The sequence below is a fragment of the Hypanus sabinus genome, chromosome 11 (genome assembly GCF_030144855.1).
Source record: "Hypanus sabinus isolate sHypSab1 chromosome 11, sHypSab1.hap1, whole genome shotgun sequence".
Taxonomy (NCBI): Eukaryota; Metazoa; Chordata; class Chondrichthyes; order Myliobatiformes; family Dasyatidae; genus Hypanus; species Hypanus sabinus.
The window spans coordinates 104,040,863-104,067,272 of record NC_082716.1 but is presented as its reverse complement, the minus strand read 5'-3'; the positions used below and the strand labels follow the sequence as shown (position 1 = coordinate 104,067,272).

The 26,410-nt window shown below is 49.4% G+C and overlaps 1 protein-coding gene across 5 annotated transcripts in view; it reads right to left on the bottom strand.

Annotated features, from left to right (window-relative positions):
- The window catches only part of LOC132402237 (BRD4-interacting chromatin-remodeling complex-associated protein-like), a 163,915-nt gene that overhangs the window by 47,654 nt on the left and 89,851 nt on the right, over window positions 1-26,410 (bottom strand). For 3 of the 5 annotated variants that reach the window (XM_059984999.1, XM_059985000.1, XM_059985002.1), the window contains 5 exons: window positions 24,335-24,380; window positions 20,221-20,263; window positions 18,342-18,407; window positions 14,378-16,252; window positions 6,758-6,994 (listed from right to left, as the gene is read on the bottom strand). In XM_059984999.1, coding sequence (XP_059840982.1) covers window positions 6,758-6,994; window positions 14,378-16,252; window positions 18,342-18,407; window positions 20,221-20,263; window positions 24,335-24,380 — 2,267 coding nt within the window. The remainder of the gene's footprint in view (window positions 1-6,757; window positions 6,995-14,377; window positions 16,253-18,341; window positions 18,408-20,220; window positions 20,264-24,334; window positions 24,381-26,410) is intronic. The other 2 variants (XM_059985001.1, XM_059985004.1) reach the window with 2 other exon arrangements.

Genomic DNA, 26,410 nt, shown 5'->3' with positions numbered 1-26,410 from the left:
CCCAACAACACCCTGTACCTCACTGTAACAGTCTCACCAGCCCCAGCGGCACTTGGCACACCTCTGCATCAGTACTTTTACTCTCCAATTAGGCCTAGCCAATCCTGCACTTCCCTCGGACACCACCTGTCCAATCTGCTTCCTGCAGCACGCCTCAGCTCACACCCAACCTAACAACACACTCACAAGTAGAAGTGGACTATGCCTAGCCATCATGGCAGATGGACAGTTCGGGGGGTGGGGGGGGGGGGTGAGAACACCATCCCCACACTGACCCAATTTCTTTGGTTATCTAAGAATCTATTGATCTTTGACAGTGACTGAACTTCCTACAACTCTCTTTGATAAAGGATTCCTAAAAATTTAGTTCCCTTGGAGTGAAGATGTTTCTTCTATTCTGTCTAGGTTCCTTTGACTGAACACTTGTTTCAAAACTGTGATCCTCGATTCTCGACTTAGCGAACAAGGGGAAACAGATCTCTACATCTACCCTGTCCAACACCCGAGCAATACTGTATGTTTCACTGAGATTGCTCTGCATTCTTCTGAGGTCAAGAGTACAGTCTCTGTCTAACCTCTCCTCTGAGGATCTTTCCTCCTCCCAATAATCAATCTGATGAACCTCAGTCATAAAAAAGTACAGCACAGAAACAGGACCTGCAGCCCATCTAGTCCATGCCAAAACCATTTAAACAGTCTACTCTCTTCAACCTGCATCAGGACCATAGCCCTCCATATCCCTACCATCCATGTACCTACCCAAACTCCTCTTATACGTTGAAATTGAGCTCACATGCACCACTTGTGCTGGCAGCTCATTCCACACTCCCACCATCCTCTGAGTGAAGAAGTTTCTGCTCATGTTTCCCTTAAACTTTTCACCTTTCACCCTTAACCCATGACCTTTGGTTGTCATTCCACCCAATCTCAGTAGAAAAAGACTGCTTGCATTTACTCTACCTATACCCCTCATAATTTTGCATACTTCTATCAAATCTCCTCTCTAATTTCAATGCTCAAAGGAATAAAGTCCTAACTTATTCCATCTTTCCTTATAACTCGGGTCTTCCAGACCCAATAACATCCTTGTAAATTGTGTCTCTGTACTTTTTCAACCTTATTTACATCTTTCCTGTAGGTAGGTGACCAAATCAGCATACAATTCTCCAAATTAGGCCGCACCATCGTCTCATACAAACTTCAATATAACACCCCAACTCCTGTACTCAATACTTTGATTTATGAAGGCCAATGTGCCAAGAGTTTTCTTTACAATCCCATCTACCTGTGATGCCATTTACAATGAATTATGGACCTGTATTGCCAGAGCCCTTTGTTCCAATGTACTTCTCAGTGCCCCACTGTTCACTGTGTAAGACCAAAGCTGGTTGGTCCTACCAACATCCAACACCTCACGCTTGTCTGTATTAAATTCCATCTGCTCTTGTTCAGCCAGTTTTTCCAGCTGATCCAGATCCCTCTGTAAGCTATGATAGTCTTTCTTCCTCTGTTGCAGGTATATCCTTCCTTAGATGGGAAATCAGGCTTGGTCAGAATATTCTCACCATTTTGCTCATATCTTTAATTTCATACTTAACTCCTCTTGCACTGAGGCCAATAAGCCATTTTCCCACCCAGCTGTGTAGTCTATCTGCAGGTTTTATCTTGGTGCTTTCTGCATGAGGACATCAAGCAGTGTCTGAGCACTAACACTTCTCAGAGCCTCAATATTTAATTAAGGGAAGCCTCATTTTCCTAGTTTTCCCCTGTCAAAAGTGGATATCTTCACACACTTCCACATTCTATCCCAAATGCCACCTCACCAATTTACTTAGCCTACCAGCATCCCACCATAAGATACAAAAGCAGAATTGACCCATTTGAGTCTGCTCTGCCATTCTATCATGGCTGACTTATTACCCCTCTCAACCCCATTCTCCTGCCTTCTTTCCGTAACTTCGACACCCTTACTAATCAAGAACTTAGCAACTTCAGCTTTAAATGTACCCAATGACTTGATCTCCACAGCTGTCCATGGCGATGAAGGCTAAAATAATTCCTCATCTCTGTTCTAAAGGGGCACCCTGCTATTCTGAGGCTGCACTCCCTGGTCCTAGAGCCTCCCACTATAGGAAACATCCTCTCTATCCCCACTCTTAGGTTTTTCAATATTCAATAGGTTTCAATGAAGTGCCCCCTCCCACAACACACACAATTCTTCTAACATACAGCAGGTACAAGCCCAGAACCATCAAATGCTCCTTATATGTTAACCCTTTCTTTTCCCAAAATTGTTCCCATAAATCTCCTCTAGATCCTCTGCAATATCTGTAGATATGGAACTGTAAACTGCTCACAATATTGCAAATGTGGCCTGGCCAATGCCTTATAAACCCTCAACTTTGTATCTCCCTCACAAACTCACGCTGCCTCGTCTTGGATCCACTGCACTTTATCTGCTTTTCCAACTACCCATACAGACTGTGAATATACGAGGGGCACTGACACCAGTCGCTGTGCAACTTCATTTGTCACAGTCCTCTAATCTAGAGACAACCTGCATATTGTTATTCTAACTTATGCCTATTAACTAATCCCTAATTCGAGTCAGTATCTCACCAATTCACCAAATCTCAGCCAATTCCACGTTTGTTGACTGACTCGGTGTGTCCCCTGTCAAGGCCCTGATAAAACCCCAGAACATCACATTTGCTGGCTGGCTTATCCTTTACATAGCTTGTTAAAACCTCACAAAAAAATCTAAGAGATTTGTCAATAATGATTTCAGTAATCCAACCAACCATATTATTACTGAGTGTTCTGTTACACCACTTCCTTAAAATGTTCTCCAGCATTGCTGGTGTCAGACTAATTGCTCTGTAGTTCCAACATTTCCCCTCTCCCTCGTTTCTTAAAGTAATTCACCTCTCTGTCTCAGGATACTGTCCTGGATGGTATGGAATGTGGAAGCCAACATCCAGTGAATCCACCATCCCATTACTACCTCCTTCAAAACCTTGGGATATCCTCCAGGACATGTAGTCCTGGAGATAACTGGAGATGAACTAAATCATCTTCCATCTTTATACAAAATCTATAAGAATACCATTAGTTTCTAAAGCATTATTGACTATCTAAACAAGCTCTCTTTTTATAGTTGAATGCAATGAAAGAACTCCTCCAAGAAGACCACAGCCTCTTCATCTCCACTCTAAAATGACTGCCCTCTGTTCTGAGGCTGTGGCCTCCAGTCCTAAACTCTCCCATTTAGGGGACTCCATAATTAGAGGAACAGACAGCCGATTCTCTGGATGTGAAAGAGATGGTATACCGCCTCAAGGTGCCAGTTTTGGGATGTCTCGGATCAGGTCATTATAAAAGGGTAGGTTGAACAGCCGGAAACCATGGTACGTACTGCCATCAATGACATACGTAGGTAGGAAAATGGAGGAGGTACTGGAGAGGATATAGGGAGTTAGGAAGAAAGCCGAAAAGCACAACTTTGGGGTAGTAATCTCTGGATTGCTGCCTGTGTCATATGCCAGTGAGGGTACGGATAGGGTGATTTGGCAGATGAATGCGTGGCTGAAGAATTGGCACAGAGGGCAGGGTTTCAGATTTCTGGATCACTGGGATCTCTTCTGGGGAAGGTATGACCTGTACAAAAAGGGTAGGTTACACCTAAACTCAAGAGGGACCAATATCTTTGAGGGCAGGTTTGCTAGAGATGTTTAACCTAATTCGGCAGGAGGGTGGAAACCAAAGTGATAGGGTTGAGGTGGAGCAGTTGGTATACAACTAGATGCAGTGTGTAGTGAGATTGTGAGGAAGGACAGGCAGATGATCGGGCAAAATTGTAGTCAGTGAGATGAATCAAAATGTAACAGGGGCTAAAATTGAAAAGAATGTTGAATACAGGACTGAAAGTGTTACATTTGAATGCATACAATTTACGGAATAAGGCAGATGATCTTAAGGCGGAGTTAGAGACTGACGTTGTGGGCATCACTGAGTTGTAGCAGAAAGAAGATCATAGTTGGGAGCTTAACATCCAAGGATACACATTGCAATGAAAGGACAGGCAGGTACGCCAGAAGGGGTGGGCTGGCTCTGTTGGTAAAAAATGAAATCAAATCCGTAGAAAGAGGTGACATAGGATTGGAAGATGTGGAATCCTTGTGGGTAGAGTTAAGAAACTGCAAGGGTAAAAAGACCCTGATGGGAATTATATACAGACCTCCGAACAGTAGCCAGGATATGGGATATAAATGTCAACGGACGGTAGAAAACACATGTCAAAAGAGCAATGTTATGATAGTCAAGGGGGATTTTAATATGCAGGTGTAGATTGGGAAAATCAGGTTGTATGCTTTACTACTGTTGTCATTATATGGCTATATGTGCCTAATGCTGTGTGTGGCCCGAGAGGAACACCAGTTCATTTGGTGCTATTCATGGATACAGTTGAATGACAATTAAATTGGAACTTGACAGAAAACCTTAATTTTGTCTTGGTGATTTCTTTCCTCATAGGAGTTTAGTAAGAGTTTAATTCCCGTGTCTGATCACTGCCCCTTCCCACCACCCTGATTATCACTTTCTCACCGGAAGCACATCGAATCTGTACTTACAGTTAGTTACACCAACAAACCCTTTGATCCAATGACCTTGCTGACCAAAATGTCCTCCTCACCTAGTCTCTCTTGCCTGTTAAATTTTCCTACCTGTGAACCTCTTAAATACTGTAATTCCACCTGCCTCTAGCAGCTTGCTCTACGCACCCACCTTCTGTGTGAAAGTAGCTGCCCCTCAGCTCCCCTTTAAATCTTCAACCAATGCCCTCTTTACTTCTCCCCTCTCCCATCGGGCAGAACTGAATCAGAATCAGGCTTTTTGTCACTGACATAAGTCATGAAATTTGTTGTTGATCTCCTTGTTATGGGCTTATTGTCTGTCTGCACCTTCTCTCTTACTCTGCATTCCGTTTTTGTTTTACCTTGTAATAACTCAATGTGATGCTTGTTCATACCACTGGACCCAGTCTTCTGGGTTCGAGAGAGTGGAACTGCCCCAGTGCAATGGTTTTTCTACTTTAAAAACTCTCACACACAGGTTTCCCATCATTGTTGGACACGATGGACAATCACCACCTCAATGCGCACTGTGTAATGATCTGATATAAATGAACAGTATGCAAGACAAGCTTTTCACTGAATCTCAGTACATCATTTCCAATTCCAAGGCAATAAAGTTCGAAAGCATGTACCGTCAGGCTCAAGGACAGCTTCTATCACTGTTATCACACACTTGAATATTTCCTTAGTATAATAAGATGGACCCTTGACCTCACAAACTACTTCCTATGACCTTTCACCCTATTGGCTAACACAATGGCCAAATCACCTATCAACTGGTTTGTCTTTTGACTGTGGGAGGAAACCAGAGAAACTCACGTGGTCAAGGGGAGAACATACAAAGTCATTGCAGACAGCGGCAGGAATTGAACCCGGGTCACAAGTACTATGCTGACCACTATGCAACAGTACCACCCATCACCCTTGGCAGGGCACTCATCACTCACTGTGTCAATAAATCTTACCTCTGACATCCCCCCGCCCCCATACTTTCCCCCAAAATTATGCCCCCTGGTATTAGCCATTTCTGGCCTGGGGAAAAGTCTCTGGCCATCCACACAATCTATAACTCTTATCATTTTGTACATGTTTATCAAGTCACCCCTCATCCTCCTTCACTCCAAAGAGAAAAGCCCTAGCTCGCTCAGCTATCCTCACAAGACATGCTCTCCAATCCAGGCAGCATCCTGGTAAATCTCCTCTGCACCCTCTCTAAAGCTTCCACATCCTTCCTATAATGAGGTGATCAGAACTGAACACAATACTCCAAATGTGGTCTCACGTTTGTTAAGATCTTGCACCTGATTTCTACCTGCACTTTCTTTGTGACTTTAACGCTTTATTCTGCATTCTGTTATTGTTTTACCTCGTACTACCTTAATTTGTGCAATCAAATGCTCAGTAAGGATGAGTCTGTTCTGTCCTTCCTTTGTGGCTGATGTATTATCCCTCTCAACCCATTTCCTCATAAGCTTTGATGTCCCGATGAATCAAGTACCTACCAACCTCCGCTTCAACCATCCCCAATGACTGACTCCACTGCTGCCTGTAGCAACGAATTCCACAGATTCACCTCCCTTCGGCTAAAGAGATTCCTCATCCTTGTTCTAAGGGATGTCCTTGTATTCTGAGTTGTGCCCTCTGGCCCTAAACTCCCCACTATAGGAAACATCCTTACCATGTCCACTCTATCTAAGGCTTTCAATATTTGCAAATTTTCAATGAGATGCCCCCTCATTCTTCTAAACTCCATTGAGTACGGGCCCAGAGCCATCAGAAGCTTCTCATATGGGATGTCCTATATTATGCGGTTTCCCTCATTTGCTCTACAGAAACTCCTCCTGTCAGGAATTTCCACATTTTGAGGAGAGTGGCCCCAGGGAGCTACACTCCCTCACCCATAAACAAGGGTTGGAACACTTTCCATCGTGCACATCTCAGATCCAAATCTCCACCCGTGGCCCAAGCAACAATTTAGTAAAGAGATCTTGATTTATCTTGTGAAGTTAGTATTTTCTGCAGTCCCAGAAACCCAGAGCAGGAGGTTTATTAGTAGAAGTGTCAAAGTGAGAGATGGGGTGGGGGGGAAGGGGAGGGGGGAGAGACAGATGGTCTCAGACTACCTGACCAGCCAGAGTCTGCTGGAAGTGAGAGCCCGCCAAAGCGGGCAGCACCGTTTGTCCCTTGGAGTCTGGGGTTCCGGCGGCCGCCAGCCCCACGCTACTGCTGACAATCACGGAGGCTGGCACACTGCTGGTGGTGACGGTTGGCGCTAAGCTGTGGGGTGGCGGCTGGTTCAAGCCTCGCTCCTGCTGAAGTTTGAGGGCTGCCTGGTAAAGCTGCTGTTGCTTCTCTTCCTGCTGGTAACATTCAAGACAAAGGTGTCAGCAACAGTGGGAGCCAGGCCAGAGCCACAATGGCACCCAGCGGGAGAGAGAGAGCGGCGCCCAGCCAGTGGGAGTCCTGGAAGGCAAAGTCATCCAATGGGGGGGGGGGGGGGCTGTGGGGTTGAGGGCAACTGGGGTGGGGGCAGAGAGAGAGAGAGAGAGAGAGAGAGTGAGAGAGAGAGATTGAGGTCAACCGGGCTGGGGTGAGGGAGATACCCACTGGGGTAGGTTTAACCAATGTGAGGTGGGGTTTTGAGGTTTTGAGACTATCCACAGGATAATGTGGGGAAGGGAGCCAGAGGCACAGGAGCTTTAAAATTAGAGCACTAGCTCAGTACCACAGACTACAGGACTGTATCCCCCTCACTGTACCCCCTCCATCCCCTACACCCCTCACTGTCACCCCCTCTGTCCTCTACACCCCTCACTGTCACCCCCTGTCCCCTACACCCTTCACTGTCACCCCCTGTCCTCTACAACCCTCACTGTCAGCTCCTCCGTCCCCTACACCCCTCACTGTCACCCCCTTCCCCTACACCCCTCACTGTCACCCCCTCTGTCCTCTACACCCCTCACTGTCACCCCCTGTCCTCTACACCCCTCACTGTCACCCCCTCTGTCCTCTACACCCCTCACTGTCACCCCCTGTCCTCTACACCCCTCACTGTCACCCCCTCCGTCCCCTACACCCTTCACTGTCACCCCCTGTCCTCTACACCCCCCAGTCAGCTCCTCCGTCCCCTACACCCCTCACTGTCACCCCCTGTCCTCTACACCCCTCACTGTCACCCCCTCCGTCCCCTACACCCTTCACTGTCACCCCGTCCTCTACACCCCCCAGTCAGCTCCTCCGTCCCCTACACCCCTCACTGTCACCCCCTCCGTCCTCTACACCAGTCACCCCCTCCGTCCTCTACACCCCTCACTGTCAGCTCCTCCATCCCTTACACCCCTCATTGTCACCCCCTCCGTCCCCTATGCCCCTCACTGTCACCCCCCTGTCCCCTACGCCCCTCACTCCTCTACAACCCTCACTGTCAGCTCCTCCGTCCCCTACACCCCTCACTGTCAGCTCCTCCGACCCTTACGCCCCTCACTGTCACCCCCTCTGTCCCCTACACCCCTCACTGTCACCCCCTCCATCCCCTATGCCCCTCACTGTCACCCCCTCCATTCCCTATGCCCCTCATTGTCACTCCCTCCATCCTACACCTCTGCCACCACTTGGTTCCCTACACCCCTCTGTGACCCCCTTAATTCATAACACTCCTCTCTGTGTGACCTCCCTCTTCCTATACTCTCTGCCTCTGTAACCTCCTCCAGTCCCTACAACCCTCCTCCTCTCTGTGACCTGCTTTGGCCCTACCCTCCTCCCTGTCTCTGTAACTCCTCCCATCCCATCCCTTTCACCCCTCCCTGTCTCTGTAACTCCTCCCATCCCATCCCTTTCACCCCACCTTGTCTCTATAACCCACACCCTCCCCTACATCCCCTCTGTCTCTGTAACTCCTCCCATTCCTTTCACCCCTTCCTTCTCTGTAACCCCCTCCCATCCCTTACACCCCCTGTGCCTCTGTAATCCCCTCCCATCCCTTACACCCCCTGTGCCTCTGTAATCCCCTCCCATCCCTTACACCCCCTGTGCCTCTGTAACCCCCTCCCATCCCTTACACCCCCTGTGCCTCTGTAATCCTCTCCTCTCCGTGTCTCTGGGTGACACCCTCTAGCCACGTTCCTCAGATCTCTACACACCATCTATGGTTCAAATTGTTCCTTGCTTGAATGGCTTCCCCACCATTTAAACTTCCTGTCCCTGCTCTCTGGATGCCCCTGTGAACTCTGCCAGCTTCCATTCTCCTCAAGATGCCCCTTACAGCTGGCCTGTTTGACTGAGCTTCCTCTCAGGTGCCCTGATCTTCACGTCTACTAAGGGACCACGAGCTTGAACTGTACTGAACAGCAGCGTATCCCTTTGGAGTTCTGGTCGCCTCCATAAGGAAATGAAGCTTTAGAGAGAGTGCTGAGGAGATTTACCAGGATGCTGCCTGAATCAGAGAGCATGTTTTGTGAGGACAGGTTGAGTGAGCTAGGGCTTTTCTCTTTGGAGTGAAGAAAGATGAGAAGCAGAGGCAGACACATTAGGGATGTTTAAGAAACTCTACAGTTAAGAAACCTCTACATGAAACGCTGTTGCAGGAAAGCAGCATTCAACATTAGGGACTCCCACCACCCAGAACATAGTCTCTTCTCACTGCTGCCATCAGTAAGACTCACACAACCAGGTTCAGGAAATCAGGCTCCTGAACCAAATGGGATAACTTCATTCAACTTCACTTGGCCCATCATTGAAACATTCCCACAACCAATAGACTCACTTTCAAGGAGTCTTCATCTCACGTTCAAGATATTTATTGCTTATTTATCTATTATTATTTCTTTTTTTTTGTATTTGCACTGTTGGTTGCCTTCAGCACTCTGGTTGAACACCCTAGTTGGGTGATCTTTCATTGATCCTGTTATAGTTAAGTATTCTATAGACTTGCTGAGTATGCCCACAAGGAAATGATCCTCAGGGCTGTATATGGTGATACACACATGCTTTGATAACAAATTTACTTTGAACCTCTTAAATATTCCAACTGGCTGGCAGAAAAGTGCAGGTCCATGTAGGAGGGAAGGGTTAGATTGACCTTGAAGCACAGGATAAAAGAATGCACAACTTCAGGGCCAAAGGCCCCGTACTGTGCTGTACGTCTCTATGTTCTATATTCCAGTCTGCAGGTTGCAGAGATTCAAGTGAGTTGGGATGTGGGAAGGGAAACTGGGCACCTGGCCTACATTGCACAGAAACGCACAGCCCTGCCCTGACTTGCTTAATCATCATCTTCTGCATTTGCCCACGGAGTGAACTGTCTCTCCCTACACCTCCTTTCGCTCTGGTTGAGCTTCGCTCGCCCAGCTCTTGGGGCTCTGTATTGAGCTTGTTAGCTTTGTTTGAGATCTGAACGGCAGTTGTGATCAGTTCTGTCCCTGCTTGCTACTGGTGGTCCCAGTGAAAAAGATTGGCAAGATACCGGCTCAGCGCCAGGGTGAAGGCATGTCGCATTGAGGCCCTCCATTAGTCAAGGTTGACTGATGATCTCGCTGTCCACGTAATACACAAGCCAGAGCAGTATGATACGCGGAGCAAACTGTTGCTCATGCAGCAGCCTTCCCCTCTCTATGAGGCTGATGAATCCAAAGGAATAGCAAAGACTGATACAGTTAGCATTGAACACAATGTAGGACTGCCTCAGGGACTCGAGCTCCATGTTTTTCCCTCAGGGTTTACTCTTGAAGCCTTTGCCCTGAGTGGGTATAGCCGCAAGGCAGCGGAAGCTTGAGATGAGGGCTTTCCTTCTCCAGCTGTGGTACTCTATAGTGAATCAGCACAGGTGGGCCCCGATTCGAATCTTGCCCAATTACTCAAATTCCTGCCCTGAAAAGAGTCATTGGGCATAAAGGTAGGGACTGTAGAGGGTGTTGGTGAGGTCAAAGCTGAAGGCAGATACAGCTTTTGCCTGATTGAGTCTAGAATAGACTGGCATTGGAGGGAGCTCAAAGATGCATTTGTCTATTCCTGGAATGAACGCAAGAAATAGCAGGAGCCCATTGGGCCTCTCATGCCCTCTTTGTAAATCACTAGGACATTTTCTTTTACCTCAGCACCACTTCAAAATCAGAATCAAGTTTAGTATCACTGACGTATGTTGTAAAATATTTCATGGCTCCTCCCTACCTCCTGAGGGAGGTAGTGGGGATAAGCAACCACTACCTATTAAATGCTCCCAATGGTGTGCACCTCAGCTAGCCTCTGACAATCAAGCCCAGATCCTGGCCTTCTCATGTGGCTTTGGGAGTAAACCCCGAGAGGAAGTCCAACGTCGAGTTCAATGCTGATGACAACTCCTGCGATGCCACAGGTGTTAAAATGAACCTGTCTCTGCCGTTCCTTTGGGTTCATTGGACGCGTGGAGAGGAGTAGATTGCTACATGGGCAACAGCTTCCTGGCCTGGCCCTGGTATCCAGACAGGAAGGATGCAACATCCATAGTCAAACCTGACCTATGGAGGCCACAGTTATGAGTTATGTCATGAAATATGTTGCTTTGCAGCAGCAATACAGTCCAATAGACAAAAATTACCATAAACTACAAAAAAAATTATTACTGCAAAGACGAATAATAAGGCAGTGTTCATGGACCATTCGGAAATCTGACGGTGGAGGGAAAGAAGCTGTTTCTGAATCACTGAGTGTGTGCATTTTCAGGCTCCTGCATCTCCTCCCCGATGGTTGTAATGAGAGTGAGGCATGTCCTAGATAGTGAGGGTCTTTAATAATCAATGCCACCTTCCTGAGGGCATTGCCTCCTGAAGATATCCTCATTGCTGGGAGGGTTGTGCCCATGATGGAGCTGGCTGCCTGCATCCATAACCAGCTACTGCAACTGTACCTGGAGCTGCCTGGGTTCTGAGGTCTGGAATTCTTTCCCAAAACTTCTCAATCTCTGACTTTCGGATTCCCCTTAAATCCTGTAGTATTGACTATGCCTTCTGTCCCTGGCTTAATTTGATAAGGTTTGGGTTGTGTCTGATAGTGGCACTTCTGCAAGATTTACCCCTTACCCCTCAATAATTTAAAAAAAAACTACTAAACTATAGATTCCAAATACTGAGAGATGAAGCTTCCTCAGGGAATGAAACAGATTCCCCACCTTCTGAGAGAAGGAATTCCTCTATCCTTAGCCAAAAAAAAAACAACCCAGAGCTACAGAAATGACAACAAAAGCTCCAAAGACCACATCTGTGGAAGAGGAAGGAGCTTCACCTAGATGGAAAGATGGGCTAACACCTGGACTTGAAAGACTAGCTCAGGACAGAGGACTCTGGCAAGCTGCTGCCCCAGTAGAGGTGATGGGCTTAAGAAGAATAATCATTTCATGGAAAGAATGCAGATCCAGAGGAACAGAGGGGTGATGAGGTGGATGATGAGACAACGGGACTTATCTAGAAGACGTGGCATGCTTTTGGTGTAAGAGGTGGCCCATTTCAGAACTGAAGGGAGGGGTTGGAGTTTAGTCTGAGGGTAGTACACCCTTTGGATTACTGTGGAGGCTGAATATCTTCAAAACAGAGTGAGCTTTGATTTAAGGAAGAGTTAGGGGTTAGGAGTGATATAAGAAAAACCGCCCTGCTCTGAAGTAGTGACTATCCCTCTTGCCTCCACGGACGCTGCCTGACCCACTGAGTTTTTTTTTTAAATTTTAGAGATACACCACAGTAACAAGCACTTCTGGCCCAATGAGCCCAAATACACCCATGTGACCAATTAATTGATGAGAATATAAAAGCAAGGATGTAACGCTGAGGCTGTACAAGGCAACACTTGGAATACTGTGAACAGTTTCGGGCCCCTTATCTAAGAAAGTCTGTGCTGACATTGGAGAGGGTTCAAAGAGGATCATGGTAAAAGCTAGTGGGATTGAAAGGCTTGTCATATGAAGAGCACTTGATGGCTCTAGGCCTGTACTCGCTGGAATTCAGACAAATAAGAGGTGACCTCATTGCAACCTATTGAAAGTTGAAAGGCCTCAATACAGTGGAGGTGGAGAGGATGATTCCTATGCTGGAGGAGCCTAAGACCAGAGGACACGGCCTCAGGATAGAGGACTATCCATTTGGAATGGAGCAGAGGAAGAATTTCTTTAGCCAGAGAGTGGTGAATTGGTTGAAGACATTGCCACTGGCTGCTGTGGAGGCCAAATCACTGGGCAGAGGTTAATAGATTCCTGACTAATCAGGGCACGAAGGAATACGGGGAGAAGGCTGGAGATTGGGGCTGAGAGGGAAAATTAATCAGTCATGGTGAAATGGTGGAGCAGACTCAACGGGGCAAATTGCCAAATTCTGCTCCTCTATCTCACGGTCTCTAACCTACCAACCGGTACGGCCTTGGACTGTGGAAGGAGACTGAAGCACCTGGTAGAAACCCATGTGGTTCAGGGGAGAACATACAAATTCCTTACAGTCACCAGAGGGAATTGACTCTGTCACTGGTGCTGTTATAGTGTTGCGACAACCACTACACTAACACGTTCCTCCAGCTGTCTGTGTGCAGCTAAGGACTATGAGGACCAGGCAGGAAAAGACACAGTCAAAATGCCCAGTGTCTGGATCTTGCAAACAGAAAGGCAGAAAAACTCAGCAGGTCAGGCAGCATCTGTGGTGGCGAATGGTACAAGTTGATGTTTCGGGTTGGGACCCTGGTCAGCACTGAGGAGTGGGAGAGGGTTGCTATGTGCTGGAGGTGTAGGGTAGAACCAGATTAGGAAAGAGATGAAACCAGGTGCAGGAAGGTGATGGCATGGGAGGGGTGAGCAAAGGGAGAGCGGAGCACCCCCCAACTTCCCATCCCCATGCTGGCCTTTGCACGTTCTGTCTTCTTCTTGGCTACTGAAGGACCAAACACAAATTGGGACCTCCCATCTTCCACTTCAGCATTCATAACTCAGAACAGTAATGGATTTTTCACTTCCAGGAGAGAACAATGGATGGGGGGGCGCGGGAGGGAGCACGGGACGGGGGGGCGCGGGAGGGAGCACGGGACGGGGGGGCGCGGGAGGGAGCACGGGACGGGGGGGGGCGGGAGGGAGCACGGGACGGGGGGGCGCGGGAGGGAGCACGGGACGGGGGGGCGCGGGAGGGAGCACGGGACGGGGGGGCGCGGGAGGGAGCACGGGACGGGGGGGCGCGGGAGGGAGCACGGGACGGGGGGGCGCGGGAGGGAGCACGGGACGGGGGGGCGCGGGAGGGAGCACGGGACGGGGGGGCGCGGGAGGGAGCACGGGAGGGAGCACGGGACGGGGGGGCGCGGGAGGGAGCACGGGACGGGGGGTGCGGGAGGGAGCACGGGACGGGGGGTGCGGGAGGGAGCACGGGACGGGGGGTGCGGGAGGGAGCACGGGACGGGGGGGTGCGGGAGGGAGCACGGGACGGGGGGGTGCGGGAGGGAGCACGGGACGGGGGGTGCGGGAGGGAGCACGGGACGGGGGGTGCGGGAGGGAGCACAGGACGTGGGGGGGGGAGAGAGCACGGGACGGGGGGATTGTTAAACTCACTCAACCGCTTACCCAGAGGAAGTGAGATGTCCTTCCCACTGGATCTGGACCTGTCAGCAGTCACAAAGAAGGCAGAGGACATACAAGGGGGGAGCAGGAAGGGTTGTGGGAACAATGCAACCAGAAGGCAGAACCACCGCGGCAGACAAAGAGACAGTGTGCTCGTGTGCTGCTCGCACCCAGTGGGTATAGGACTCACCTGCTGGAAGAAGACCTGGGCGTTGTCCTGTCCGACAGCAGGCCCCGAGCCTTGCTGGGTGATGACGACCTTCCCGGCTGGGACAGGGAGGGCAATCGAGTTGCTGCTGCCGGCCTGCGAGAGTGTCTGGATGTGCGAAGGGGGAGTGGGGGCAGAGGCAGCCTGCACCGCCAGCAGTGAGGTCTGCCCGTTGCCCAGAGCAACCAGGCCACCGGGACCCTGCTGGGCAGCGCCGGCCGAGACAGGTGCCTCCCCTGGGCCCAGCACGGCCGACGCAGCTGCCCCTGCTTGCCCCGGCAGGGTCACGCCCTGGATGACGGCGGGTGCCGAGGCCTGGCTCTGTGACCCGAGTGACACAGGCATCTGGAAGAGGGCTGGCTGCCCCACTGGGCTGGGCTGCAGATGGATGGGGGCGGAGAGAATGTGGGTGGCCCCGTGGGCTCCCTGGGCAGCGATGACCTGGCCCAGGCTCAGCTGGCCTGCCAGGCCCTGCCCACTCAGGATGTGGGCCGGCAGGGTCTGGTTGGCGATGATGTGGGTGGCAGAGGGCTGGGCACCCAGCAGCTGGCCCCCCACACTAGGCTGCAGGGCAGGCAGGGACTGGGGCAGGGACAGGCTGTGGCCGGAAGGTAGCTGCCCCTGCAGCAGGAACTGGCTCTGGCCCTGCAGCATGGCCTGCTGAACCTGCTGGGGCTGGATGACGATGCTGCCCCCCTGCACGTGCAGGCTGAGGGGCTTGCCGAAGGCGGCAGGCTGGGCGGTCTGCTGGGGCTTGAAGACGGTCGAGGGGATGGTTTGGGGGAAGGCTGCCCCTGAAGCCGAGAAGACCACGCTCTGGGCTGGCTTGCTTGCCATGAAGGTCAGGTTCTGCTGGGCCTTGGGTGGCGGTGGGGGCTGCTGTGGGGGCTGGTGCGACTGCTGCTGCTGCTGCAGCGAGGGGGGAGCCTCGGCCTGCACGGTGAAGGGCTTTGAGCTGATCTGGAAGAGCTTGTGCTGTACCAGGCCCGTGCTGGGCTTGGGCTGGATGGGGGTGGGGGTGCGCTGGACCACCACACTCTGGGCCTGCATCACGGCCGGGCTGGGGCTGGGTCTGGTCACCCCGCCGGAGGCCCCGGCAAACAGCGAGTTGCCGTTGAGGGTGGCTGGGCCCGAGGCCTTCTGCAGGACCAGGCCGGCGCTGGGTGGGGATACTCCAGATGAGGGGAGGGCCACTCCTGGCTGAGGTGGCGGCTGAGACTCGGGGGCGGGTGAAGAGATGTAGCTGACCCCCGGCACACCGCCCACCTGCGCGGGCTGACCGGCCTTGGCGATGACCTGCTGCCCGGGCTGGTTGATAGCCATCAGCGGCTGACTGGACAGCTGGCCCACCACCTGGATCTGGCTGATGCCCAGAGCCCCCGAGGGGCTCCCGTTGGGCAGCGGCTGTAGCGTCACGTTGCCCAGCCCCACCTGCTGAAGGAAGGGCTGCAGGCTGATGGCCTTGTTCACCACCTGGCCTCCCAGGGCTTGCGGCTGGATGAGGGCCTGCTGGGCCAAGACGGGAGGTGGAGGGGCTGGCTGCTGTGGCAGGCCGATCAGGTCGGCGCCGGCGGGGAAGAGCTGGCCGCCATCGGCCGACTGGGACGCCGGCTGCAGCGAGGGGAAGTGCAACGAGGCGATGTCCAGGTCGGCATCCTCCTCCAGCGACTGCTCCGTGATGTTGGCCTCCTGAAGGCTCTGCTGCAGGATGTCGCAGGGCTGCTCAGAGTTCTGCAGGTTCGAGCCGGACGGCGGCCCCAGGATCTCATCTTCCAGGAAGTCGAGGTCAACTGCGCTGGAGGAGCCCTGCGTGTGCCCGCTGTTCAGGTGGTTCACTGTCGCATCCTGGACATTGAGCTGGAAAGACAAGTCCATCGGTCACTCTCCAATTATTCCAGTCCCTGTGATTAAACAGCTCAGGGGTCAGAGGGTCAGTGAATTAGCGAAAGAAATCTACTCAGAGTCCACTTTATTCGGTACACTTGCGTACCTGCTTGTTAATGCAAGTATCTAATCAGCCAATCATGTGGCAGCAACTCAATGCACAAAAGCATGCAGACATGGTGAAGAGGTTCACAGCAAGCATCAGAATGGGGAAGAAGTGTGATCTAAGTGACTGTGACCATGGAATGATTGTTGGTGCCAGAGACAGGGAGGTTTGATCATCTCAGAAACTGCTGATCTCCGGGGATTTTCACACACGGCACTGATGAGTTACAGCAGCAGTTGACTATGAACATACACTCAGTGGCCACTCATTAAGTACAGGAGGCACTGTTGGTGTCAGATGGGGTGGTTTGAGGATCTCAGAAACTGACCTCTTGGGATTTACTAATGCATGAGAGAGCGGCAGATGCTGGAATCTGGAGTAAAAATCAAACCGCTGGAAAAACTCAGTGGGTCAGGCAGCATCTGTGGTGGGGCGAATGATACAGGTAAGGTTTTGGGCTGTGACAATGCAGGGTCTTGAGGTAGTGACACCAGGTCTGTGAGGATCCAATGTCATGTGTTCTGACAACTGTCTAGCTGTTGCCAAGTCGGTATAAGATGCTTCCTGTGAAAACACCTCAGCTCTCTGGCTGTGAAAACTCATTGGTTGCTTCATTCAGCAGGAAAGACGTGTCATTTTATCATGGGTGGGGTTTAAAGAATCGAGAGGGCAGAATTGAATGCTGTGTGTCACCTAAAGTTTTGCCTGTGCCATCTGTTTACCACTCCTGCTCCCTTGCTCTATGCACTCCTTCAACATTACTTACAACTTCCCTGTCAGCAGGTGACTAAAACTGCACACGATACTCCAAATTCGGCCTCACCAATGTCATATATAACTTCAACATAACATCCTATACTCAATACTTTTGACTTATGAAGGCCAATGTGCCAAAAGCTTTCTTTTACCTGTGATGCCATTTTTAAGGAATTATGGATCTATATTCCCAGATCCCTGTGTTCTACTGCACTCCTCAGTGCCCAGCATCCTCCCAAAGGGCAACACCTCAGACTTGTCTGCATGACATTACTTTAATATAAGAGTGCTCAACCTTTCTATAGAGAGTGGGGATATACTGTTCTGTATGGCCATGATGGGTTAGTAGGGTCAAGAGAGCTGGGTTCTAAATGGGTGAAGAACAGTTAGTTTAAAGTTCAAAGTAAATATATTATCAAAGTGTATATAAGTCACCATATATAACCCTGAGATTTATTTTCTTGTGGGCATACTCAATAAATCTATATAATAGTAACCATAACAATGAAAGACTGCCCAACTAGGGTGTTCAACCAGTATGCAAAAGACAATAAACTGTGCAAATAGAAAAATAGTCAATGATAATAAATAAATAAACAAACAAACAAATAAAGCGATAAGTTTTGAGAACATGAGATGAAGAGCCCTTGAAAATGAGTCCAATCTTCATGGAAGCATTTCAATGATGGGGCAAGTGAAGTTTAGTGAAGTTACCCCCCTTTGGTACAGGAACCTGATTTCCTGAACCTGGTGGTGTGGGTCCTGGCGGCCCTGTACCTTCTTCCTGCTGGCAGCAGTGAGAAGAGAGCATGGCCTGGGTGGTGAGGATCCCTGGTGATGGATGCTGATTTCTTGCATTCTATGATACTGTAGATGTGCTCAATAGAGTGGAGGGCTTTATCCATGATGGACTGGGCTGTAATGAAGCCAGTCGATATATTCCCCACTAGTCACCTATAGAAGTTAGGCACCCTCTTGCCCTGATCTTTCACCACTGCAACAAGTGACCCAGGAATCTACTCCTGGAAGGAGACTGTAAAGAGGAAGGGATTTTAGGAAGAAACTACACAGAGAGAGGTCCCACAAGAGAAGCAGGGTTGTTTTTTTTTTGAGTGTTTGGCCTTTCACCTGCTGCTTAACATTTAGCTCAAGAGAGATCACACTGACACAAGAGGAGAGGGGGCTGCAGGCAACACTTACAGATGCATCAGTGAAGAAAGCACTGGCCGGGTCTGTGGTTGTGTCGAGGAGATCTTCGCCATCAAGCTGTTGATTGAATCAGAAACATGTTTAGAGGTGTTTTCTGCAGCCACAATCACCCAATCCATGTTTACTGACGTCACCCACAACTGGACCAGTTGTGGAGATCCCTCAAAGAGCACAGCTTCTCAACAGCGAGAGCCGAGGGGAGATGGAGATGTGACCTGGATACAGAAGACAAGGGACCCTGGTCAACACAGCTCAACTGCGGGCAAAGATCCGTGTTACGCACTGCTCTCACCACAGCCCATGAGAAGTGCAGAGACCAGACTGCACCAGCTAATCACACCTTGCACGCAGAATGGGCAGTGCATTGGCACAGCGTATACAGCCACCACCTCACCGAACTTGAGGCTTGGGTTTTTGTCCCAGTCTCCATCACTCTCTGTGTGGAGTTTGCATGCTCTTCCTGTGACCGCTCGAGCTCCCCCTGCCCTTCAAGTCCCATGCTGCTGCAAACCCAATCATGGGACAATTTACAATGCTCGATTAACCTTTGATCAGGTATGTTTTTGGACTGTGGGAGGGAACTAGAGCACCCAAGGGAAGCCTACACATTCCATGGGGTGAACACTGAAACTCTTTACAGAACAGCACTGGAATTGAACTCTGACTCCAGATCACCCGAGCTGTAACACCATCGTGCTAATGGCTCCGCTACCATGATGCCCACACAGATCAGAGGTGCAACGTTAAGAACATACAATATGTTCTTGGCTCCAAAGATTTGTTTGCAGCTGGAATAGTTTAACATGGGCAGGGGTTTATTATTGACACCTGTATCGAGATATAGTGAAAAGCTTCTCTTGCAAACTGTTCACACAGATCAGATCATTACACAGAACAAGGTCAAAGAATGACAGAATGCAGAATAAAGTAGCAGCTATAGAGAATGTGCGCAGTGCCTGTAAACAATAAGGAGTGTGATCTTAACGGGGTAGATTGTGAGGTCAAGAGTCCATCCTATTGTACAAGGGTGCTACAATTAGATCACTTAGACAGATGTCCAGCTCCAAGAAAGCATTGCTCTCAACTTGTGAAAGCTGTGGGCGTAAAACTGCCCCCACACTGCATGAGGGAGAGAGGGGCGTGCTGTCAAAATCCAGACTGGGCAACCTCAGGAAGACCTTCCTCTTCTCCTCATCGGCTGAACTCTAGGTAACACAGAGCACAGGCTTGCCTGTGGCCTTCACCCGAGATGTCGCCGGTGCATTCAACGCTTTACAGCTGAACTATGGGAGATGAGAACAGCACGCAGCCTCAGCGTCCGAAGCAGTGACGTGCAAACTGGGCACGATTGACGCCACGGGGGGGGAGGGGGGAGGAGAGGGACGGCCCCCACAGGGAGAGGAGGATGTCACAGCCGCCATAGGGAGAGGAGGGGAGAGCGTAATGGTCGCCACAGGGAAGGGAGGGCCTGACGCACATCAGGAGGGATGTCAGGGCATGCAGGAGTGTGGCTGGGACTCCAGGTTACTTTGGATGATACCAAGAACAGGGGGGAAAAACTGGTTTAGCTGGAGCAGGTTCGGAATAAAGTCACGGATTTAGAATGGGTGGCTCGGAAATGGAAGTGGGGAATGATTTCACACAGAAGGTTACGAGAGGGGCACTGTACCCAGAGTACAACCTGGCTCTCTTTATTGTACAAACATTGGGAACAGGTCATGAATAGGGCCCTTCAAGTCCAATGGCCTCTTCAGTGCCACGTGACTTTGTGACCTCAGAGTTTCCTCCCAAAGTTTGAGACCAGGACACATGAAACTTTAGAGCATCAAAGAGAGTCATTACAAATCCCACATCAGCAAGTCAGCCTTACCTGGTCTGAACCGTGCAAGAAGTCATTGAGAGCCTGGGGGTCACTGTGAGGGGGGAGAAAGTACATTTTAAGAATGGCTACAGGTTCATTTGATCAAAAGCCCACAAAACAACAAAGACTGGGATGGTGCAGATCAAACACACGTTTTACACAACCCAGCCCTCCCAACAATGGACATACAGTGGCTGCAGTGTGCAAGGGAAGTGCTCCCCCCTCTCAAATGCACAACCTCCTCATCCTGAAGGGACAAACAGAGTAACACCACATCCTGGAAGCTGAACCAGCCAAGGTTCTGACTTGGGAATGTACCATCATCCTTTCACCACCAGTGGCCCCACACCCCGAGACTCGTCTCCAACAGCACTCTGGCAATGTCTTCACGAGGATGGCTGTGGCTCAAGGGCATTCAGCAGCACCTCTTCAACCAGCATCGGGCTGATTTGATGTTAACTATTAATTCTCCGTCTTTGTCTGTCTCCCTTTCTCCCCCTCTGCCTCTCTCCATCCCTCCTTCCGCCTCTCTCTCCCCCTCCCCATCTCCCTCCCCACTCCTCTCTCTCCCCCCTCCCCGCTTGTCTCCCTCCCTCACCCCTCAGACACTGCTTCACCAGTTGAGTATTTCCATCCCTCCCGCTGTTCATGGTTAATAAACGCGGACTTCAGCACATGAAGCCTCTCATAATGAAAGAAACCTCAAGCACAGCAGACAACATCAGTGGACATATGAAGAGGGTTAACCACTGAGTCACTGAAAACGTCTGGTAATGATCAAAGCCACAGCTGTACCCCAGAGTTTCAGTTAAAGTACAGTCACAAAAATAACCGTGTGTTAGTTAACAGAAACCATTATAGCGAATTTAAAAGCAGGCCAGATAAAGGACAAAAGAGTTGCAAGGCTGAGGTTTTGCACACTATACATGTGGGTAATCCTTGTAACAAATAACCAGAGTGGGCAACAGAATCAGGCCGCAGACACTCAGTGTGGAGAACAGGAGGGAAGTCTCCTTCATTGGAGTGTTAGGCAGAGTTACTCCGTGACGAGAGAGCTTGTGACCTCTGTGAGCAGGCCTACAGCCTCTGCGTCACCTCAGAATGAAGGGCAGTGTACTCCATGACTTCCACTTCTGCTAATGCAGGAAGAAGTATACCCATTCTTGTTACTATTCAGACCAACTGGCCAGATTTGGTGACTTCCAGCAGTGTGGAATTCCCAAATCCTGTCTGCTGGAACCCAGCAAGCAATGGGTGGTGTTTGCGGACCCAAACAACAGCAACGCATCGATGGCACTCCAAACATGGCCGACCAGTCGGGTGCCATCACCATCTGAGAATAGGCTAATTACCTGGACAACTATCTGGATGCGATTACCCAGATGACTCTCCATCTTGTCCAGGATGCTCTCCAACCCACATTACCGAAACCCTCCAGCACATGAGTTGCTTTGATCCCTTATAATTGGCATTTCTATGTGCAGGGAAAAGGATGGGAGTCGGGCAAAGACCACACAGTCACAGAGCACTAGAGAATCAGGACCTTCGGCCCATCAAATCCATGCTGACCTAGTCTTCTGCCTACTCCCAGTGAGCTGCTCCTAGACCTTATCCATCTACCTTTCCAAACTTCCTTTAAATGTTACAATGGAATCTCCATCCACCATTTGGGCTGGCAGCTCATTCTACACTTGCACCAGCCTCTGAGTGAAGAAGCTCCCTTTAAATGTTTCATCTTTCATCCCTTATCCTAGTTCTGGCTTCATCCAACCTTAGGGGAAAAGCCTACATACATTTACCCTATCTATAGCCCTCAAGTTTGCATACTTCTATCAACTCTCCCCTCATTCTCCTACACTTCAGGGAATAACCCTTTCCCTCCAACTCTTTCAATATTATTGTATCATTCCTGTAGGTAGGTGACTAGAACTGCACAAAATACTCTATATTTGGCCTTTTGCATGTTGAATGATGCGGGTGATTATGATTATTCTTTGTAAATTTTTTCACAGAACTGGTTTGCCATTGTCTTCTGGGTAGTGTTTTTACAAAACAGGTGACCCCAGCCACTGTCAATACTCTTCAGAGATTGTCTGCCTGGTGTCAGTGGTCACAAAACCAGGACTTGTGATCTGCACCGGCTGCTCATACGACCTGTGGCTTCACATGACCATGACTGGTAGAACAATTACAGGATGCAGAATACTACATAAAGTTCAGTGTAGGTAAACAATAAAGTACAAGATGTTAACTAGGGTGAGACCACACTTGGACAGGGGTCTTGGAGATGTGACGCAGAAGATTGTAACATTAGAAAAGGGAGTTGCTGGTCTCCCTTCTCACTAACACAGGAGCGACCTCCCTCTCTCTCGATGGAGAGATGCAGAGCTTGTTTGAGAAACTGAAGTGCTGGTTTGTGAACAGTAGTTTGGTGGACTCTGGGTCAATGAACTCTTTGGTGCTTCTGCTCTGCTCACGTGGTGGGGTGGGGGGTGAGGTGTCAGTGCTTCTGCTGGTGCGGGTGGGGGTGAAAGGTAGTTGATGCTCGTTCTGGTCTCCTCATTACAAGGAGGTTGGAGAAACTTTTGAGAGAGTGCAGAGGAAATTTACCAGGATGCTACCAGGATTAGAGGGCATGTCTTTAGAAGACTGGTTGAACAACCTAGGGCTTTTCTCTTTGGAGCGAAGGAGGATAAGAAGTGACTTGATAGAGCTGTACAAGATGACAAGAGGCCTAGATTGTGTGGACTTTTCCCCAGGCCAGAAGTGGCTAGTTTCTTTTTAAAACACAGAGAGTGAGGAATGTGTGGAACACCTTGCCAGGAATGGCAGGATGCAGAGTGGCGCAGTGGTCAGCAGCTGCTTTATTCAGAAGGCAACCAGGGTTCAATTCCCTCTGCTGCCTGTAAGGAATTTGTGCGTTCTCCACGTCACTGCTTGGGTTTCCTCCCACAGGCCAAAGACCTACTGGTTGGTCAGTTAATTAGTGAGTGTAATCTGCCCCGAGATGGGATTGCTGAGCACCATGGCTCGAAGGGTGGACGGACAGACAGATGCTGTAAATCAAAAAGATACATTAGGTGCATTTGAAAAACTCTTAGGGATAGGCACATGGATGAAAAAAATGTAGGGTTATATGGGAGAGAAGAGTTAGTTTGATCTTAGAGTTAGTTAACAGATTAGCAGAGCATTGTGGGCCGAAGGGCCTGTACTACCTGTGCGATGCTGTAATGTTCTATGCTCTATAACAAGTTATTTTGTGAGGTCAAGAGTCCATCTTACATGAAAGGTCCTTTCAAGAGTTTGATAATAGCAGGATGAATAGTTGGTAGCCTGCTAACTCTCTGTATAGTCAATGCTCTCTGCACTACAAACTGAAGGCAGTGCAGTCAGGGGAAGGGGCACACTGTGTGCAGCTGAGAAGAGTTTGAAAGAGGAAGAGGGATTGCTTCCTCTCACTCCACCACCTCACTCCTGACCAGTAGCCTGGTCCTCACCAGGCCACATCTCATTCTCAAAATGAGAATAGGTTCTGTTGGAATTGGCAGAACATAAGCATCTTCACCCAAACTCCAGCCAGTGGATAAGCACCGACCCTAAAGGTGGAAGCAATGCCTGGTGTGGAGGGAGGGGCCATTGCACAGGGTCAGAAAAAGCTGCAGACTCAGCCAGCTCCATCATGAGCACTAGCCTCCCCACCATCGAGGACGCCTTCATTTGGTGATGCCTTTAAAATACGGCATTTGCCATTCAGGATTCCCATCACCTAGGACATGCCCTCTCTCGTTGCTACCATCAGGGAGGAGGGACAGGAGATGAACATATATACACACACACACACACACACACACACACACACACACACACACACACACACACACACACTCAATGATTCAGGAACACCTTCCTCTCCACTGTCAGATTTCAGAATGGACAATGAACCCATGAACACTACCTCATTACTGTTTTGCTCCGTTTCTGCACTATTTGAAAAAAAATAATTCTTATTGTAATTTGTAGATTTTCTTGATGTATTCGAACGTACTGTCACAACTTAGGCCAGCAATATTAAACCTGATTCTGATTCTTAACAAAACCAGTCCAATTGGTGCTTCGTACATACCAAATTACATCTAGCAGACATCGTCCATCTTCATCATCCATGTCAACTGCAAGGAGAAAGACAAACCATTATACAGACACCATTGCAGGAGTGGGACAGTGGCAAAGGAATTTGCATTTCTATAGCGCCTTTGCAAACCTCAAGGAAAACCAGGCAGTCAGACTCCTTGAAGCTGATTATTTTTTTTGAAATGGCGTTTTGGTTGTAAACTAGGAAACAGAAACGCAGAGATCTCCCACAGACTTAGAAAGTGAAGATCACGGGATCACCTGCTCCTATGACGTTTGTCGAGGAATAAATATTAACCCTGGAAACCTCGGGGAAATCCAGTCCTTGAAAAGGATACGTGGGATATTTAACTTTCACTGGAGGGAACACCCATCCCACCCCTCACAATACACACTACTCCCACTCCCTTGGCACCACAAGCCCAGGTTGTGAATCAAACTGGAGCAAGGAATGATTCCAGTGTCCCTGGATTTAAGGAGACTTCAACCAATTAAAATGCAAGTGGCTTACAAGACCATTATATATATAGCAATAGAATTCGACCATTCGGCCCAGGAGACTGCGCCACCATTTTATCATGGCTGATCCATTCCCCTCTCAACCTCCTTCTCCTGGAAGTAGCTTCTTCCTCACAGATCACTTCAAGATTGTTTAACACCATTTCTAGTACACAAGTTAAGGAGAACAAAATAATGAAAGTAATACAATAAATACATTTACATAAGATAGCTTATATGCATAGATTAGATATCCATAATGTGGCACTAGGCACAGGAGTGCCCGTGACACAAGGTGACTGGCAGGAGGTGATAAAGTATTGGTGGTTAGGTGTGTGGAGGGGTGGGTTAGTGGTGGAGGTATTGATCAGCCTTACTGCTTGGGGAAGGGAACTGTTTTCCAGTCTGGTGCTGGATGCTATGTAACCTCCTCCCTGATGGGAGTGGGACAACCAGTCCATGAGCAGGGTGGGTGGGGTCCTTCATGATGTTAACTGGTCTTTTTCCGGCACACCCTACAACTGGCGGGTAGGCTGATACCGGTGATGCACTAGGCAGTTTTATTTACCTGTTGCAGAGCCTTCCTGTCTGCCGAAGTGTGGTTTCCATCGCATGAGGTGATACAGCATGTGAGGATGCTCTCTTCTGTGCATCTGTAGAACGACCTGTGACCAGGGGCAGCACTGTAGTGTAGGGGTTAGCACGGCACTTTATAGCACCAGTGACCTGGGTTCCATTCTACCGCTGCCTGTAAGGAGTTTGTACATTCTTCCTGTGACTGCTCTGCTTTCCTCCCACAGTCCAAAGACATACTGGATGGTGGGTTAATCGGTCACTGCAAATTGACCTGTGGTTAGCATAGGATAGGATTTAATTGGGAGAGTGCTGGATGGCATGGTTTGAAGGGCCAGAAAGGCCTATTCCATACTGTATCACAATAAGTAAATAAAATAAAAAATGGTTTTCCACACTCCTGTAAGTAATGAGTAATTACTGAGGACAGATCTTCCCTTCATCCAAGACCCACTATCAGCAGTAGAACAAATCTCTAAGGTATTGTGTGCTGGTTAACCAGCTTATCCACTGAGACAGAGGTTAGAGCAGTTCAAACAGTTGATGTCCTCTAACAGAATGGCCCAACAAGTTTGCTTCTTCTGGAGTGGGAGGGGGAAAGTCAGGGCACTGGAGAGGCAGAGGGTCAAACCAGGGTTTTGTGGTAAAAAGACTGGACTTGGGGAAGGAAGTGGAACAGTAGCTTTAAAATTTCTGAGGCAGATACAAGAAACTTGTAAGCAGATACCACAAACAAATACCAGTTAAACATTAACCACACCAAATGAGATAAAGAACAATTGGTCTAGCACCTTATAGAACATCGAACCATATATAGCACAGGAAAATATTTGGTGTTCACATGAAACCAGTGCAGAATCTGTGTAAGTCACTGCCACGGACAGCTTTGGAGGTCAAGTCATTGGGTAAAGTTCAAGTGAAGGCTGATAGTTTCTTGATTAGTCAGGGTATCAAAGGGTACAGGAAGGCGGCAGGAGAATGGGCTTGAGAGGGATAA